The 18625-nt window shown below is 37.6% G+C and overlaps 1 protein-coding gene across 1 annotated transcript; it reads left to right on the top strand.

Moving 5' to 3' along the window:
- The first annotated feature begins 41 nt into the window (after positions 1-41).
- On the top strand, positions 42-17916 carry LOC124171913 (cytochrome b5 reductase 4). Its single transcript, XM_046551326.1, has 10 exons — positions 42-276; positions 407-772; positions 1280-1450; positions 5819-5919; positions 8314-8479; positions 10440-11027; positions 11526-11928; positions 13601-13690; positions 15009-15194; positions 16037-17916. Exons 2-10 carry the CDS (start codon positions 661-663, stop codon positions 16089-16091), a joined length of 1872 nt encoding a protein of 623 aa, XP_046407282.1. The 5' UTR covers positions 42-276; positions 407-660; the 3' UTR covers positions 16092-17916.
- The last annotated feature ends 709 nt before the right edge of the window (positions 17917-18625 follow it).

The raw sequence follows: 18625 nt of genomic DNA, 5'->3' as shown, positions 1-18625 counted from the left end.
TCGGACAGATGTGCACTACTAGACAGACGACTTTAACAAATGAACGCTTATAAGCGTGTTAAGATGAAGTGGGTGAAGTGTTATATAGTATTATCGTGTTATGTTGCCTGTAGTTATCGCTAAATTATCGTTGAATGGGATGTAATTAAATCGTGTCATCATTGTGAACATTTTCATTTTGAAATGCGTGTTAATCAAGTGCATTCCTGCAGTAAATCTGTGGTATTCATTTACCTCTCCTTCGTCGAAGAATGACTGATGCTCGAAGGTCGCTAGGTTGTACAAACAATCAGACGTTTTATCCCGTGGTTGATTTGTCTTCGTGCATATATTTACTTTGATGGTGTTATATTTTTATAGTTTCTTGTTTTACTGAGGAGGTTGGTAAACTTTTGCTCTGAAATAGTTTCCTTTAGGTTCACCAAAGACATTATCATTCACATCTTACCTATGATCAACGGATTGAGAGTCCATTAATAAGAGTTTTTGGACGTCATTCAATTCTGGAAATCCCTGCAAATTGATTTCATCTCGTTCTATCCTACCGTCAACCTGTAATTTGTGTGGTTGTATTACGTAGTGCAACAGTTGCCTTGCGGTCTGATGGTTGTGCATCTTGCCGTTGCTTTTACATTGCATTGACGGCAGATTGAATTTCCAATGGCTACGAAAATGCATAAGTCTCCTGTAACAGCACGGAAAGAACCACTGTTAAAAACAAAACCACCTGGTGATCAACCTTCCCCATTGAAAGCAACTGGATCATCTACAGGTGGGAAATATCAGGTGTACCTGGCAAAGTCCCCGTTCCAATCTTGCTTCATTTTTCATTGTAAATCTCGTGTTTTTTGCATCTTCCTAAAAAAATTATTCATTGAATCTCTCTCATCCTGACTTGTAGATTCCTATCTCACAGGTTGTCTAAAAATTCTCAAATGAAGCTAGCATACATCCTGATTAACTTAATGATAAGTGGTGTACGTTGTTGTTAGTATAAATATTTTCCAATATTTCATTATATTTTTAATGACTCTCCTGGTTTTATTTCAATTATTTTGAAGGCTTGTCATTAGCTCAATTCTATAATCTTTTCTGTGAAAAGATAGGTAGTATAATTTTATGAACTACTTGGCCTTTTTGTCGATATTATGATACCCTTTTATCAAGGAGGTGACGAAAGGAGTTGGGGATCTAGGGGTTTAAACTATATTACGGCCTTGATCGTTGTGCTTAAGATTAATTTAAACGAGAACTACACGTTTTTTCTTCTTGGTGACAGGCACGATTCGCAACAAAGTTGCTCTGCAGCCAGGCCATTCCTTGCTGGATTGGATCAAATTAGGCCATTCTGGGAAAGATCTAACAGGTGTAGGAGGAGTGTACCAGACGGTGACTTTGGATGAACTCTCAAGGCACAACAAACGGGATGATGCTTGGATTGCCATCAAAGGTTGATTAATTAATGTAAATTTGTAAAATTATTTTTGCTCTAGACAAAAGAATCATCGTTTGTAAGAGTGTATTTGAAAATTAATAAGATCATTAAGTTGGTGTCATGGCATGTATGTCTCAATTTTATCATAGACACTAACATGCATGTACAGTATCAGTTAATATTCATACTTTAATGGCACTGCCTGGTCCCATATATCACAATTATTTTCTTGGGATCTCCATCGCACTATGCTTTCTGTCCATTTTAAGTAACATGAAGTTGTTTGAATGAAATGAAGGCCAAAGTGTCTAAACCTTGTTGACTATCAAAGGTTATCCAGGTCAGGATTAGAACTATCTAACCTTCATGGGATCACCAAACATGTTAAGAGTATTCCTAAAGGCTCTTATATCTCATTGAAGATCTCGTCTGGTAAGACTGAAAGATGGAACCCCCAACTGCTCTGGCCATTTGTACGCATGTTGCAAGTTGTAATCAAGGTAGACCAAATGCTGGCACTCATTTTTCCTTCTGTCTCCATTCTGTCCCCTTACCATCAATAATATGTGGCTGTTATGCGTGTTATTTATTAAGATGGCACAATCTACAATGACATTAATTTCCATGGGTAAATTTCTCCTGGACAAGGAATATTTAGCATTTAACCCTAGGGCCACCGTGCAGAATTCTATGCTATCCATGTTCCGTGGTACCCAGTGCAATTTCACCTATGTCACCATGAACCTCTGTAAAATTGCCATGGGAATGAAAGTGCAGTGATGGCAAGTCAGGGTTCAGTGGTTCAATTTCTGATCCTAAGGTATTTATTCCTATCCCTATTAATGAGAATGTCAGCACTATTCACAGGGTTGAAATTTATCACACACACAAATACTACTATGTCCATGATTGTCCATTGCGACTTAATTTCTTATACTTAAGTTAGTAAGTTGAAAATATTTGGTAGGTGAGGATAAGTAAGCTGAGAATGATTGATCTCGGACAGAATAAAATATAATTGATGTTGTGCATTTGTTGGGTGGAGTGACCTTTAAAGGTAGAGTCTGTCATGCATAGGTGCTGATAGAAAAATTGTCAGGGGGGTGCATTTAGTACCACCCTTTGGGCATTGTGCTACCAGGTTTGGCAATGAGGCTTTTTTCAAACAGTAAAACAATTTTAGTTTTGTTAAAAAGGGCTCTTTCTGTTATCCTCGTTTGTAATGTTTTCCAGAGATGTTTACTCAATCCTTCCTTTTCTTAGCAGGAGATCCAAAAATAACTGGTTGGAAATAGCTGGGCATGTCATTTTTATAGTTTGTGATTCTCCCACTAAATTCACCATTTCTGAGTCATCATGCAAAGATGTGTGACTTTAGAGGTTGTAGCAAGCCCTTGTGACAGTTTTCATTTGAAGAATTGTTCAACCTCTTGTATTTTAAAAATGGCTAGTATTCGAGAGCAGCGTGCAGCATTGAAATGATTTTTCTACTCGGTTAAATTGCTTTGGACATGGTGATATGTTGTCGACTGCTTGCAAAGAACATGCCTTGAAGTAGGTGGAATCACCGGTTTCAAATATACCTCTATGTATATAGTTTTTCTGACTACATCGAAAACCGTGGTTCTTTTTTTCTATCTTCATGCAGAAAAATTGACTCAGATTTGAAAAAAATTGCTTTGCGCTATCTAACGTGAAATTAAAAATTTCTTCTGCTGACGAATGTATTTATCTCACAATATCAATTTTTAAAGTTTTATAAGCATTCAAACTTCACTTCTATTTGGAAACAGACCGAGCTCTATGAAAAACTTTGGCTTCCCTTTTTTGTAGGGATTTTTGTATCAATTTATATCCAGTCCTACAGTTTTTGTACCATAAATCTTAGTTGAATATTTATGACACTAATTTAATACTTATGCTACTTGGGAACTTAATAGCCCTCACGGACCTAGTCGCATGGGCTCCACGAAGCATAAGGTATACTAAGGTCTTTTCTTATTTTGACGATTCTGCTTGTTAAGTGACATCAAAATCAAAATTCAACCAAATACAGTATACTCTCGTTATTACGAAGTTCACGGGACCGAAAAACCGGATGTTCATAATAACGAAATTCGTATGAACGTTTCTTATAGGAAACGTCGAAAAAAACCGTATGTGATAAACGCGATTAGATTACGCGGAAATGTATAAAACCAGAAAAATTCATTTCAGTTTCGGCATGCGGCATGATGTAATCGAGGGTTGACATTCTCCCGAGTACAGTAAGTCCGATTTTTCAGAACTAGATGCGTTCCATGACCTTGTTCCTAAGTTGATAAACCGAGAGTTGCCCGATGACAGGCAGAATAGTCTAGGTCGGGGCAGCGTTGCCAGGTAAGAAAGTGAAACGCCTATAAAGGGCTCCGTGAAGAAAGGAGACGAAAGAACGACGAGCGTGAAGGATCCAGTGGAAGAATCACTTGTTTTGGGGATTCGAAGAAAGGGCATGTTTTAGTGGATCAGGCTTATTTCGCTGCTCTTTATGCATTTGACAACGTTGTATGACTAGGCGATGGTGAGGGGTACATTTGGGGGACAGCGATTGGCTGCAAACCGTGCTGGCGAAGGGTTATCCGCACCTCCTATTGTGCCGTCATCGGACAACTATCGCTGGCCGGACTGTATGCAAGGCATCGAGGAGTACGGTTATCCTGCAGAATGCAGCACTTCAAAACAATTGTGCCCTAACTCACGATTGTGATGAACTGATCTAGCTGGGCGTGCAACGCCGCCGGAGCAAAAAAAAATCGCTCTCCGCGGCAAGGAACAACGGGCGAAACGCGGAACAGTTCATAACTTCACCCCGGACTCAATGATACTTTGTTCAGATTATGCCCAGAGTACGATTTCCTCTACGCCGCACCGCGTAGCAACGGCCAAATCAAAAGGCGCCATATTCGAAATTTGAAGTTTTTGAATGCTGGCATCTTTGAAAGTTCGTAAATCGAATGTGCGCTGGAAGAGAACTAACTGTACATCAAATTTACGAGCTGTAATGAGTCTGTCGCCATGATTCCCCAGGAATGAAGCTCACGATTGTGATGAACTGATCTAGCTGGGCGTGCAACGCCGCCGGAGCAAAAAAAAATCGCTCTCCGCGGCAAGGAACAACGGGCGAAACGCGGTGAAATATGACGTTGTGCGTATGGTGAAGCAAGAACCATAAATGACGCTCTTGGTCACAGTACACGAGGAGAACTTAAACGTGGCGTGATTGTTAAAACTTAGAATAGTGAATGTACATCTAAATGCCATAGCTTATGCGTGGAATTTCTTAAAAAAGTTCATTTTGTAACCGCCGGGACCGGGCCTGAGGTTCGTAAAAACGAAAATTTCGTAATAACGTTTCTTTTCCTATAGTTTGGATAGGCCTTTTCGTCGGGACCAACGATTTGCTTCGTAAAAACGAGAAGTTCGTATTAACGAGGGTCTACTGTATACAGTCCTTGAATTTTGTCTAGACTCATGGAGAATTCTCATGAACACCTGTTTAGGACTTAAACTCAAGTTTACTTCAAGCTGATTCCTGGATGTCAAAGCACAACTTTTATTATGCCTACAAAGGTATTTCGTCATTTAATTGAAGAAATATTGCTGCTCCTTCGGCTGAAAGCAATGAGGCAGAGAATGAAGGCACACTGCAGAAAACTGTGTGATTCGTACACAATTGCATAAATCAAATGCAGTCTTAAACTCTCTCACTTTCTATTAAATACCAGAAATTACTCAGCATAATGCTTAAAAATTTTATATTTCAAATAATATGTATTTGTCGCTGGTCATGAAGTTCTCCGTCAGCTAATAACGAAATTGGAATGATCAGAACTGTATGACAGTTATGATCTCACACACCCATCTCCCATAATGGCATGCAGAAAGCTGCGTTTGAAACTATACATAATAAACTTTCTATCACCTAAGTAAGTACTGGTCGCTCATTTGAAAGAAAAATGTTTTTGTGGAACCATACTGGTTATCTATATAATGCACGAGTTGGAATAGCTGTAGAAAAACCTTGCAAGTTGTCCATTTTATAATTTGGTTAATATTCTGTAAATCTGGAATTTTTACTTTAATGCCAAGATACTTCTTGAAACACTTGAAAGTGATGCAATGCTGGTTATCTGGTTTTATGGCTACACCATCTAATGACCTTTGGTGAAGAGGATTCATTCATTTAATTGCTTATTCATGTAAATGTTAATTCTTAAGGATGGCCATAGGAAACTGGTCAATAAGTTGTTTTATTCAACTTTATTGCCAGTCATGCATTATATTCTCTCCTATCCCTTCAGTATGTTTTTAATTTTTTTGTGTCACCACTACTTATTTTTCTAGGTCAGGTGTACAATGTTACCCATTACATGGACTTCCACCCAGGCGGCCATGAGGAGCTCCTTAGAGGAGTTGGAATGGATGCTACCAAACTGTTCAATGAGGTGACTATTTCATCATTGATTTGGAAATCTGATGGATAATTTTCATTTAACAGATACATATTGGACTTGAAGTTACAATTCTAGAGTTTTCAACAAATCTAATGTAGAGAACAAAAATTTTCTTATTCTTGGGCATACCCAGGATTTATGTTCAAGGGAGAGCTGCCCCTAGTAAGTCTCTTCCCTATTGATCAGTTTCAAAACTGGTATGACCACTTGGCTTGAATTGAAATCAAGTGCATGGCATGGAGAGTATATGTGTTAGAGGGATAGGAGAAAGTAATGGAATTGTAGATGAGCGTACAGCTGGCAGATTAGGTTGCATGGAGTCTCAGCATGAGGTTTAATTCTGAGCCTTACAGGACAATTGCTCTCTCAGCCTCGGAAATCATTGGACGATTTTGGTAGATGGAAGGGAAATAAATATAAGCCGCAACTAAATAAAACTCTTCCCCATTCAATCATTATCTCTTTTAATTTAAAATGAGAAAAACTTCAATGTTGCCTCTCCTTTTCATGAGTGGATGACATGATTCAAGTTGTAGTTTACTGACTTTTACAAGGAGAACCTCTCATTGAGGGAAGAAATCACTCACAATAGTGTAAATTACATGGAATAGGGTAGTTTCCTTCAGCAAAGAAAACGAAATGCATTGATTGCGATACCTTACCCACCATTAGTGTATTCATAATATACAAATTATTTGGTTTTAGAAATCCCAGTTTAGACGAATGGCAATGGTCAATTTGAACCTCATTTGAAAAAGGCCAGATTGGCGCCCATGCGATTCCACTCCACGTGACGTCTCAGGGACCTAGTCTCTATACGAGTAGATAGGAGTTTTACATTGTCTGAGATGACTAATGCATGCATGAGGCACAGTGCTCAGGGAAACATCTCTTAATAACCACACATTAAAAATATCTAAGTTCGGAAAGTTTCCTTCGTTTGATAGGGGAATAATAATCCTTATTTAAGCCACGCACTATCTGCTAGCAGGGTACTCAGCTATCTGCTACTAGCCTGCATCGTATCAGCGCTCAAGCCTCGCCCCAAGGTCTACTCACATGCCGACAGCTGGAAGCAGAAATACGTCACAGGGAGTTTTCCCATCATTCCTACTTAGCCATCGCGTTTTCGCGTGCTTGAAATTTTTCACTGTTTGTTTAATCGCGAAAAATAGATATCGTCATTCGAAAATCTATGAGCGTGAAATGCGCACTTCAGGAGTAATAATCTTTCAATTTAGGCAATAAAAAAATAATAGGAAACCACCCTATTACTATGCAAGGCCAAGGAGTTGTGGAGAAGCGGCAATATGCTCGGCATGAGTTTGTGATGTCAACAGTTTATGTGTGCAAGGGCATTGATTTGACCTTGTGAGTAGCTTGGTGGAAAAGCAGAAAAATTCTCTTTATTTTTCAGACAATCACAATGTAAAGTAAAATTGATGAACAAGTCCATCGTATTCATTGTGGAGCATGTAAAGGAAAGAAGGAAGTAAAATAGCCCCTCCAAACCTCTCGGTGATGTATAGCAGGAGACATTCAAACACATAGAAGATATTCAGATGAATATCAAAGTAGGACACAAAAAGCAGAAAAATTTGCTGGCTGATGACATTATTACACCCATGACAGCTAGATTTTAGAAAATTAGACTTGTTTAGTCCTTCAACCATCTACTGCTCAATGCCATAATGTTTTGCCCGGACTATACTGGCCACCCCCATTCTCTTACCATTGTTAATTTCATTTGTTACCCTTCCTCAGTACTTTGCCGGTTGCCATATTTACTTTGTTGGCTATTTATTATCTATCCTGTAGACCACTACCAAGGCTCTTACGTCTACTTGCTGGAAACTACTGCTGTAGATAATTAAGAAGCCAATACAAAAACTTCAATGTTTCAGACTTAATCTCCATTTGATTTATATTAAGGAAGTTAATATCTTTAGGATGTAGGAATCTTTGGATGTTGGATGCTGGATCTCGAAAATAAACTTTGATCCTAAAACTTGGTGGGTGCATCTGTTTGGCTTATGAAAGGAGCTTCCCATCTTGTTATTATACGTTCCGTTCCAAGAAGGGGTAGAAATTAATTGTCATTTTCTTGGATAATATTTTTTAAATCTTCAGAATTAATTGTGGCTTTTGTTTTTGTGTTTTTCATTTTCAGGTGTTTTGGCTTTGTTAACTGGTTTTATTTACATAAATTGTAATGCTAGCCTAATACTGTGACAATTCTAAAAATCCATTCAAGTCCATTTATGTGGCTCTGTTTGTCTGTTTAAAAATTTCCATGAATGCGTATTCTTCTGAAAATACTGTATGTGCTATTATTTGAGAGACCAGGAAGAACTGCCCTTATATTGATTACATATTTATACTCAGGTCCATGCCTGGGTAAATGTGGAGTCCATGCTACAAAAATGTCTGGTAGGGAGGCTGAAAGCGTCAAAAGGAGACAGTAGGATTCAGAGATCTAAAGAAAGTCTTAGTTATCTTCTATTTTCCAAAAATAAGAAAAACGACAACTCTGCTGATAAAGGAAAATCTGGTAAGTCAAATTTTTATCTATTATTTCATTAGTTTTTGTCCCATTTTTGTGCTCAAGGCGAAAGGTGATTGCCCTGTAAAACGATTTACCTAATTTGAGTGACGAGTACGATACTATCGACGTGAAATCTTCGCTAATATATATGTAACAGTCACTGCAGTTTTTCTGTCTAGCTTATCTTTATTGACATAAATTGGAAATAGTAAGTTTTGCATGTTGTAATCAATTGAATATACATTTATGGCAAAAAAGTCACTACAAAAGAATTGTAGGCAAGTTGCTAGGCTAATATGACTTTTAAAATCAAGATATATGCAGGTGTAAAGTATATTAAGTATTAGTAAAGTAAATAACTTTAATAATAATAAAAATAAAAATGGCAAAAACATGACCCATCGGAGGGTGTCACCAGTGGCGAGAACGACTCATCTGCTTGGCGAGAGGAAGGGGGGAGTCTTGGAAACCATGGGAGGGTAGGGGCTGTGGTGGGGATGGAGAATGTTCTCTGCCTTCATAACAGGCTAGCATCGAGACACTGGAGAGAATTCAGGCGGGAGTAAGGGACGCGCATGTAAGATATTGGAATTTTGCAAAGTCCCTCTTTCTAGACAGAAACGTGCGAACTAAGTGGTTTGTGCAGTTTGAGTTTCCAGTCTGTCTCATCTTGTTTGGGTCTAATGCTAACAATACAGACATGCATGTTTACTGCTCTACCATGTTTTTCAAGTTCTGTTGATTGAGTACCATATATTTGTGTGCCGTGAATCGGAAACTGTTATTTTAACTGGATTGGGTCAGAATTTTTTTTTAAGTTCGCCATCTGTCAATTTATAAAGTGTCATATGTGGAAGAAAATCAAAATTATAAGACTCGCAATCATGTGTGTTCTAGCATGTAAAATACAATGTAATGTGCTCATGCCTATGTTTTATAATAGTTGCATGTAATTGTTATTATTTTCATCATTGGATATGTCAGTGGAAATTATATTAATGCTATTATGCTAATTCAAGCAAAATTATGCTGTTGTAGTCAAAACTTCTTATCGCTTTTTGGGTGCAGTATAATACAGGAACTCATGATTTGTTGATAGATGGATGAATAGAAGTGATGATTAACAAAGATAAATTATGTCGGAAATGCGTCATTTTTGGACTCATTCTTTTTCATATTTGGTAGGCATTCCTATTCTTGCAATCATACGAAGGCAAAACACTAATTGTGGAAAGTGATTGGTTGTTATTGAAGAACACTTATGTGACTCATGCTATCAGCATGTTTCAGAAATTGGGTACCAGGAAGGCAGGTCGCATGAAAAGAAGGGAGCTTGCAAGAAGGAGAGGGGGAGAAGCTATTTGAAAGAAACCACTTCCCATTGTTCTCAGGCAACTTGAAACTTTTACTCGACTTCCGTGAAATTTTCTCCTACTATAGAACTCTGGGCTCTATCCATTCCTACTCCGCATTCCACTTCCATTTTTAATTTTTCATGGGAAAATACTTCCATGCTCAAATGCTTAAAAAATGTCAAAAATACACCGGGTGTTTAGCATAATTTTCTTTTGAATTCTGAGCTGAATTTTTCTACTGTTTTGTTGTGGAAGTTGTTGGGTCACCCAAAGATATTTTAGCTGTCATTGACTTGTGCACTAGTGAGCAGCATAGCAAAAACTGTATGAGCTCCTATGAGGTCCCAGGAACAACCTGTTGGTAGTTCCTGGCACCTCACACTTTCAGGAATGAGGCTATCCCCAAAATATCCCATTTGCATGTAATAGTGTTTCTTGGTATTTGCCCCTAAATACTTCTTGCAGGCTTTTGTAATTTTTTGTGAATGGTGATGCAGTATAGTTTTCTGCCATAATAAAAATAATTATTATAGTGGTTGTTCAAATAATGTCACTATTCATTTTTAGTTTCCAAATTTTTCTTAATTGTTTTGTTTTACCTATAATTTCAGAGACACAGGAGAATCCTTTCCAGAGCAGCAAAGTGTCAGGGCTGCCATCTCCTCTTCTTGACTGTTTTCAGAAGCCCGAGTCTTTCTCTATTCTTATTTATACCAAGCGACCTGGTCGTGGTGACAGAACCCCATCGGTGTGTGTGTGCTTGAAGGAGGAATGCAATCTTGAAGTGAAACTTAGGATCGTAAAAAATGGAATATTTTTCTCGTGCACACTACCAATCTCTTTACGAGCACCAGTTTTGTGGCCTTGTTCATTGACACTAGTACCAGATATCGGGAAAGTAGAGATTTTGCTTCAGAAGAAAATTCCGCAAATATGGCATGATGTAGTAAACCCAAGAACACTAAGGCCAGAAGATGTAATATGCAAGCCACTGTCAGATTTAAATAATAGTATGGAGCAGGATGAGAGTGGTTTAGAAGGAAAAAGCTGTGAATACCAATTATTGTATCAGCCTATGAAAGTGATGGATATTATGGTTATCAATCATGACACAAAGTTATTTGTTTTGAAGCATGTTAATAATATTTGCGAGATCATCCCTATTGGTTACCATGTACTTCTGAAAGCCACCGTGGAAGGTAGGTTGATGTATTTAACACATTTACTGTATTTTGTAGTTTTATCGTTATTTTATTTTACCTTTATAGGTTTAAGTAACAAAATTTCCCTATTTTAGAATTCATAAAAGTGTGGACTGACGATCACCCTATTGCAATTTAATATTTCACCTTAAGTTGTTCACACAATTGATTTATATGGCTCAAGCCTGATGGATGTATTATTGCAGCCTAAATGCCAGTTATGGTGGATTTGAATGATGTGCTAACCTTAGTCATTATTTGAAAAACCAGCTTTGATATTTCTCCACCCAGGGCATGGGCTAATAGGTCATGTATCTAGAGATCCATTCCCTGAGAAGCTGAGTGTTAGTTTAATAGCAAAGTAGGTTTTCCTAATGTTAATGGACTTACAAACTTCCTCTGCCATATGGGAAGCATAAAATATGTTGCTTCCTTCTGATTCATGTATGTATGTATTATAATCTGGTTAATGTCTGATATTATTTTCCCTTTCAGGAGAGACAGTTGAGCGAAATTACACACCAGTGAACCCAGCTCTTCATTCCGATTTTTGGCCTCCATCAGTACCTTCAAAGAATAATACAATTGGCCCATTACCTCCTGATATGGAAGGAAATTGGCTTTGTCTCCTGATTAAGTCCACTGAAGGGGGTGTCCTTAGCCCCTGGTTATGTGATGGTGGACTCAGTGTTGGGGATACTTTAATGGTCAGTGAATGCATAGCCCCGACCATTGCAAGGGATGAACCTATGTATCCTCCACCTTTTCACATGGGAAAATCTCCAGTACTTGAGAGGTCTTCTGAGGGGATTGAACTCTTGCTGCTTGCAGCGGGGACTGGTATAACTCCTATGGTGCGAATCATCTTATGGGCACTGCGGATACCTTCTAGTCAATGGTTAGTGCCCTTATGGTAGAACTTCTTCATTATAAAATTGTTGCATGTAAATGTCTTCATGCGTTACCCCATTTTAATGGCTTGATCTTGGATAATTATGTGACTGTTTTCAGCTTTACCCATTCACCCAAGAGTCTTATGAAGGGTAAATCTTCCCCATTACCAGTGGTGCAATCATTGTTTTCATATTTATGTAGAGCTCTCTAGTGATGTATTGAAAAATTACAAAAGTATGTTCTAAGCATGTCTTGGTAGCCCAGCTGCTCCCTTTCATTGTGCTGGACTCATAATTCTGAATGAATGAGCAATCTCCATTGCTGGTTGAAATTAGTCTTGTACTTTTCTGGGGCTTTTCTTTGGTTAAAATAAATTCTTTCCCATGTTGACAAAATGTGTTAGTAAAGCCATGTTAGGTATAACTGGTTTACACTGTAGAAATTTTAATCCAATCCCTAGGTGTTGTTAAAAATCTTATGAATATAATGTCATTGTTATGAAATCTTTATCTTTAGATTGCTGTGTTGGTAGAATGATGTTTCCCTGGAATAAAGTTTTCGGTATGGGGCTTAATATTTTGATTTGATACAAGGATTGTGCCAAAAGTAAGGTTCCCATATTTTTTACAAACAGAAAAATCTGTTAATTACTATTAATTTTCACATGGTTGAAAAGCTTACACTTTTGCCTATTTTTCAACATAGTCTCCATTTTTTTCGACTCACTTTTGAAGATGGTGCTCCAACATTTGTATCCCTAAGTTGAAGAAGTCTCCCGCCAACCTGTTGAGGAAGCGAGTGACCTCTGCTCAGACTTCATCATCGCTCTTGAAGTGTTTGCCACCTAAGTGTTTTGTTTCGGGGGTGTAATGGACACCCACATTTCATCTTTCGTGACGATAGACACCAGAAACTTCTCCTTCTAACCTCCCCCTCACATCGTTGAAACTTCTCCTTGTATCCTCCCCCTCACATTGTTGAAGAAATTTGCAAACACGGTCAAGGCGTTGCTCCTTGTGCCCATCAGTCAGCATCCGAGGGACCCAGCGAGCACACGTCTTGCGATAACCAAATGTTTCTGTTAAATTTCTTTCGATTGTGCCATTGGAAGCTTCAGGAATGCATTCAACAAATTCACGGACGGTGACCCTCCGATCTTTGAGCAGCTCACCATTGATCTTGTGGACAGTCGCATCCAAAACCAGCAGTCTTCCACTTCGTTCTTCATGGTGAACTTCCGTGCGGCCCTTGGCAAAAGCCATGCACCATTTGCGGACATGCTGAACAGACATACCATAAACTTCAGTCAGTGCTGATGAATGGCGGTGTCTTCCTTGTATGGAGAAATCGTATTATTGCTCGATCCTCACACTTGGTGGGAACGGGGATCGTCACTTTCATTGTTGATGGTTGCTAAGCCAATAATGAGCGACACAGTGAATCATGGACTGGTGGACTTGAGAGCAGGGGAACCACTGTGCACAATGCGGTTGTGGGATTTAGCCTAGCACCGTCATTAACATTGTAGCTCATTGGGAAACTTATTTTTGGTACAATCCTCGTATTTTTTTCTTCAGGGAATCATTTGAGCTGTATTCTAGTGTGCATGTCAACTATTTTAGTTTGTTATAAAACATATTTCATATATTTCCAATGCTTTCTTTTTATTTTCACAGCAAAAAGATTACACTATTGTTCTTCAATAAAACAGAGAAGGATATCATATGGAGGGAGCAGCTTGATAAGCTGATGGAAGACTGTGATAGGTGAGATTACTTAATGTTCATCTTTGTTTAATACTATTCTTTGACTGTGTAATTATTGGTAGAACTGTTTTAGGAAATCATGTTGGGTAATACTAGCATATTTTGCATTTGAAGAAACAGGAGCAAAAATAGGGAGGAGGGTGGCTCAAATTTTTCCTAGGAGCTAAATTTGAAACTCTAGTTTAAATACACTGGATACATCCAATGTCATTTCAAAATTTAGCATAAATATTGCCCCAAAGGTTGTATCTCCTCAAATTTTTTCCTTAGACATTTTATGAACTTTGTAAAAGTCAAAATTAAGTATAACGTCAAGAAAGGAGTAAATTCGGTTTAAATATTATTTTATTACAGTAAAACCTCTTTACATCGTAATGGAGGGGACCAAAATTTGGGCAATTTGATGTATGAAGGTTCATTATAGAGACGTTTTAGTGATATGCACCATTTTTTCATATCCTTCGGAAATGAAAGGCACTACTGTCTATAAAACCATTATATGTATGTGTTTAAACAAACATGCATGGATTAGTGAACACATATTTATCATTTAATTATAACAGAAAGCAAGCGCTATCACGTGATTTTCTACCATGATTCAAGAGAAAATGATGTGATCTCTCTAAAATCAGCAGTCACTTAAAATGATTACGACAGTTGGATACCATTTTTCTTATTTACTATTAGGTACGCTCTCATATGGAACAAAATGGCCATACATAATGGTTAACACGAAAATTACAACATATTAAAGGTGTAAAAGAAAAAAATAAGAGTGAAACATTTATCCCTGAAAATGCCGTTTCATGTACGTAATCGCGGCTGCATTAATGGTCTTTAGTTGTCTCGGTACGATTTGCGGAGGTAGTTAGGCCGTCTCGGGGGTATCTCCTTGGTATGATGAGTGGAGATTTTACGAGACAAAGAGGTTCACTACACAGAGGTTTGCCTATAAATTTACATGTTAATATGATAGGACCGTAGGGGTGGTATGAAGTATGGAGGTTTATGATGTAAAGAGGTTCACTACATAGAGGTTTTACTGTATCTTTTACACTACTTCATTCATTCACATGAGGCTTTAAGCACAAACATTCAAATAAATTCAGAGGTAAGGAAAGAAAGGGTTAGGAACATATAATAGAAAAAGGATAAGGACAACTGTGCTGTGGTAGATGGAAAAAGCCAGAAATCAGAGGGTATAAATGTGACCTGATTTATATTGTGCGACAAGATTTTTCCTGTGTTTAATTTTTACATACTTATCTCTCAGATACCATCAATTTTTTTTTAATTTAATCAATTATTGTATTTACAGATTTACTGCTAAGTATATTCTTTCAAATGCTAGCAGTGGATGGAAGGAAGACACTGGCATCATCAGAAGTGATTTACTTGAACCATACTTTACTCAGACTGATGGAAATTTGCCTTCTCACGAAAAACGTTCCTGCATTTTCACCTGCATGTGTGGTCCAATTCCATTCACTCGGACTTCAGAAAAGTATGTGTATATATTTTTGTTTTTATTTTTATCCTTCCAATATTTTTTGGTGTCAAGGAATCAGCTTAAGGTTGGATGGCGATATTTGGTGGAACTTGTTCGCAGGAAACATAATGAAATACACTTTTGTATGTTCCACAAGAGTTTTTAATCCCGACCTAGGTTTCGGCAGTACACACTGTCCTTGTCGTACAGTACACCTTGATAATGACAGTGTGTACTGCCGAAACCTAGTTCGGGATTAAAAACTCTTGTGGAACATACAAAAGTGTATTTCATTATGTTTCGTGTCAAGGAATTTTTTCATTCCAATGAAGATATTTTTTCATTGACTATATTTTCACGAAAGCTTTCAGGTATCTTTGCTTGTTTTTTTTTTTACCTCTATGGTTGATTGAAAATAAAAAATGAAATTCCTTGCAAAATTTTTTACCATCTGTTGCCCTCAAGGCTTAGTATTGTTTTGTTTAATTTCTGTTAGAATAAACTGAGATCATAGTTATTGCTTTTGACTTTAGAACATGAATGTAATTCAATATTTTTGTAGATTTGGCTAAAAATGATTTTTACCTATGGACATGGACATGAAATGTTATCAGGTATACGTAAAGGTTTTGGTGGACATATTCTGATGTACATGTATGGATGAAGTTTTCAGGACGTGTTACAGAGGACTTCAATCTCTCTGGGGAGATGAAGTGAAAATAAATTTGCCACCTGGATATGTTATCTTGTTTCTACATTTATCCATGCTGGTTTTGCTTTGTGGGCTATATTGATGGGAGTTTGTTTCAGATTTTAAATTATGATTGTTCTGAATTTTAATTTCTTTCTCTTTTCAGGATTCTTAACGATTTTGGAGTAAAACCTCAGGACTTTTATAGCTTCCTTGGGTAAGACTATGAGGAGATTGATTTATTCAGAAGGAACTTCATGATGAGCTGAGAACTTATTTCTGTCCCAATGAATGATAATTTTGCTGCACAGTTTTTACTGAGGGTCATGAATTCAAGCCATTCTTCAACATCCTTGCTGGCTGGAAACAGAGAAAGCGCTGTGTCACCCAGCATGTAATAATGTCCGGTATTCAATGTCTTAACTAGTTGATTATGATGTTACATGCAGATAGTAGACACTGTTAGCAATCATGTTGTATACTATGTATATTGGTATAATGAGTGTTTTGCTTAGTGGAGGTCATTGGTTTCAAATCCAAATAATGTCTCTATGTCCACTCATGCCTATACGCATGTAATATGATTACATGAATGAAGGTGGAAGCCATCTTCCCAGGGAAACTGAAAAATATGGGAACGGCTTCCATATCCTTCACCTCTGACCTATGGACTGTAGGTATCAAGCAGGCCTTTGTCAGATTTTGGTAGTAGAGAAGATTTTGTATGATGTTGTTGGATCATAGCATAGTTAAAGATTAAGTCAGAGGAAAAGTGCTCCCTAATCATTTGCTGTGGTGGATCTAAGCTCATCATGCTCTGTGTGCTGTGTACCTGACATGTCTGCCATTGAGTCTGCAGTGGCTCCATTACTGGCAGGCTGATGGTCTAAATGCCATGTAAAATATTTATGGTGACCTATGTTTACTTGTGCGGTCACTTTGCTTTGAATAATCAATGTTTCTGTGGATTCATTGTTAGCGACATTGTCTCTTATAGGAGTGATTCCTTGATGTAAAGCATGTTTACCAATCAAACTCATATTGATCTGTACTCACACTGGTCTGAAATATCTCAAGAGAACTGTCTCTGATAGCCTGGTTTACCATCATATACTGTAAATATTGATATTGAGATATAAAAAATGAAATTCCTGAAAGAAAAACTCAGGGATCAAAGAAATCAATTCAAAATCAAATCAAAGATCAAAGACCAGATCAATTCCATTAGTAAGCTAAAGAACAATGAGAAACATGTTCTGGCTATTTATGATTAATCTGGCATACCAGGTTGGCATGGGAAAGTGAGCTGATTCAATCACGCTTCGAATGTCTGGCGGCCAAACCTTAACCTTGCTGAGACAAGCTAGTCGGTTTGATCTGGATTTGATTGGTAATCATAGTGATACAGGTAAAGGATTGTGAATCATATTTTTTCTCAGAGACAATAATTTTTCTTCAAGTATAGAGCTTGTGTGTCAATGCTCAGTATTGGAGTTGGCCTCTTTTTGCAGAAAACTAGGAGATGCCTTTTTGTTAGAAATGGCTTTTTAGCAGGGATGCCACCACAATATGATTTTTTATGGTAATTTGTTCAAATGAGTAAACTTGATAGTTTTTTTTAAATACATAATATAGGGTGCCCCTAGTCCCCTCTTGAGTTAGTTTTCACTGTGATATGTTACCCTCTGTTAGGTTATAGATTCCATACACTTTTTAATGTTGCCAAAGCCAGGTTCAAGAAAAAAACAAGTTTAAATGGTCATTCAGGAAGTACTATTCAGTTAGGTGGTCTTGTAATAAGTTGGTATTTCCAGTTAAATCTAAGATTTCCGCAGCATTTCTCCATATGAGTCTCGGCTTTTGGGCATTCCTCCACGCTGAGTTGTCCATAGGTGATGACAGTTTCTTCAGCCATCCTGCTGGCATCTTCAGGTCAGAAGTGGTGATGCATGAAATTAGGCCGTCTTATATTGGTACTTTGGGGATTGGAGGTCTGTCCGAGAATCCGAGCTTCGATCGAAGGTCGGAGGACAATGTTCATGGCAATATTTCTGCCAAAAAAGAATAGGTTAGACCCAGATAGGGTAAAAATGTTGAATTTTTAAAATCAAAACCTTGAGAAAGAACCAGTGGCTGCCTGATTTTATGTGACATGTTTGTCGATCATGCATTCTGTAGCAACGTGTTATTTTAAGTTTTTTTGTGTGGCAAATAAAATTATAGAGAAGATCTTAAGTTTTTTACAGAGCTTTCTTGCTAATTTACATATTTAGTGAAATTATGTTCATTCACTTCTTGTGGTTGTTCATTTAAATTTGCCATTAAATCAGATAATAAGAGTTCATCCTTGGAACCGAATATCGAGAGCCGATGGGGGAGAACTGGACCAGTACGGAGAACCGAAAAAATTTAAGAACCGACTAATCCTTAGTAGATAGGAATAAAACTTTGGAAAGCATCCCTGTTTTTAACTGATAACTCCTCACAGGTCTGAATCTCTCTTTAGTTATGGGGCATTTATGTACTTATTTATTTATTACATTTTGTTACGAGTAGGCTACTGTCTGGTGGTAGCGTGAGATTTTAAATAGATGAATGAAAAACTTACCTGCTTAAAATCAAAGTAAAGGAAAAGAAAATACACCTATAGCAGGGATTGGCAACCTACAACTAGCGAGCCACATGTGGCTTTTTCGATGTCAAATTGCAGGCTTCCACTTCCATGCATGGAAAATAATAATTATATTATTTCCAA

This window comes from Ischnura elegans, chromosome X (assembly GCF_921293095.1).
Source record: "Ischnura elegans chromosome X, ioIscEleg1.1, whole genome shotgun sequence".
NCBI lineage: Eukaryota > Metazoa > Arthropoda > Insecta > Odonata > Coenagrionidae > Ischnura > Ischnura elegans.
The sequence above is the reverse complement of the archived record's forward strand: the minus strand, read 5'-3'. Positions and strand labels throughout refer to the sequence as shown.

Coding starts and splice junctions, on each gene's coding strand:
- LOC124171913 (XM_046551326.1), top strand. CDS start 661: ATGGCTACGAAAATGCATAAGTCTCCTGTAACAGCACGGAAAGAACCA. Junction 773..1,279: donor AGCAACTGGATCATCTACAG/GTGGGAAATATC, acceptor TCTTGGTGACAG/GCACGATTCGCAACAAAGTT. Junction 8,480..10,439: donor TGCTGATAAAGGAAAATCTG/GTAAGTCAAATT, acceptor CTATAATTTCAG/AGACACAGGAGAATCCTTTC.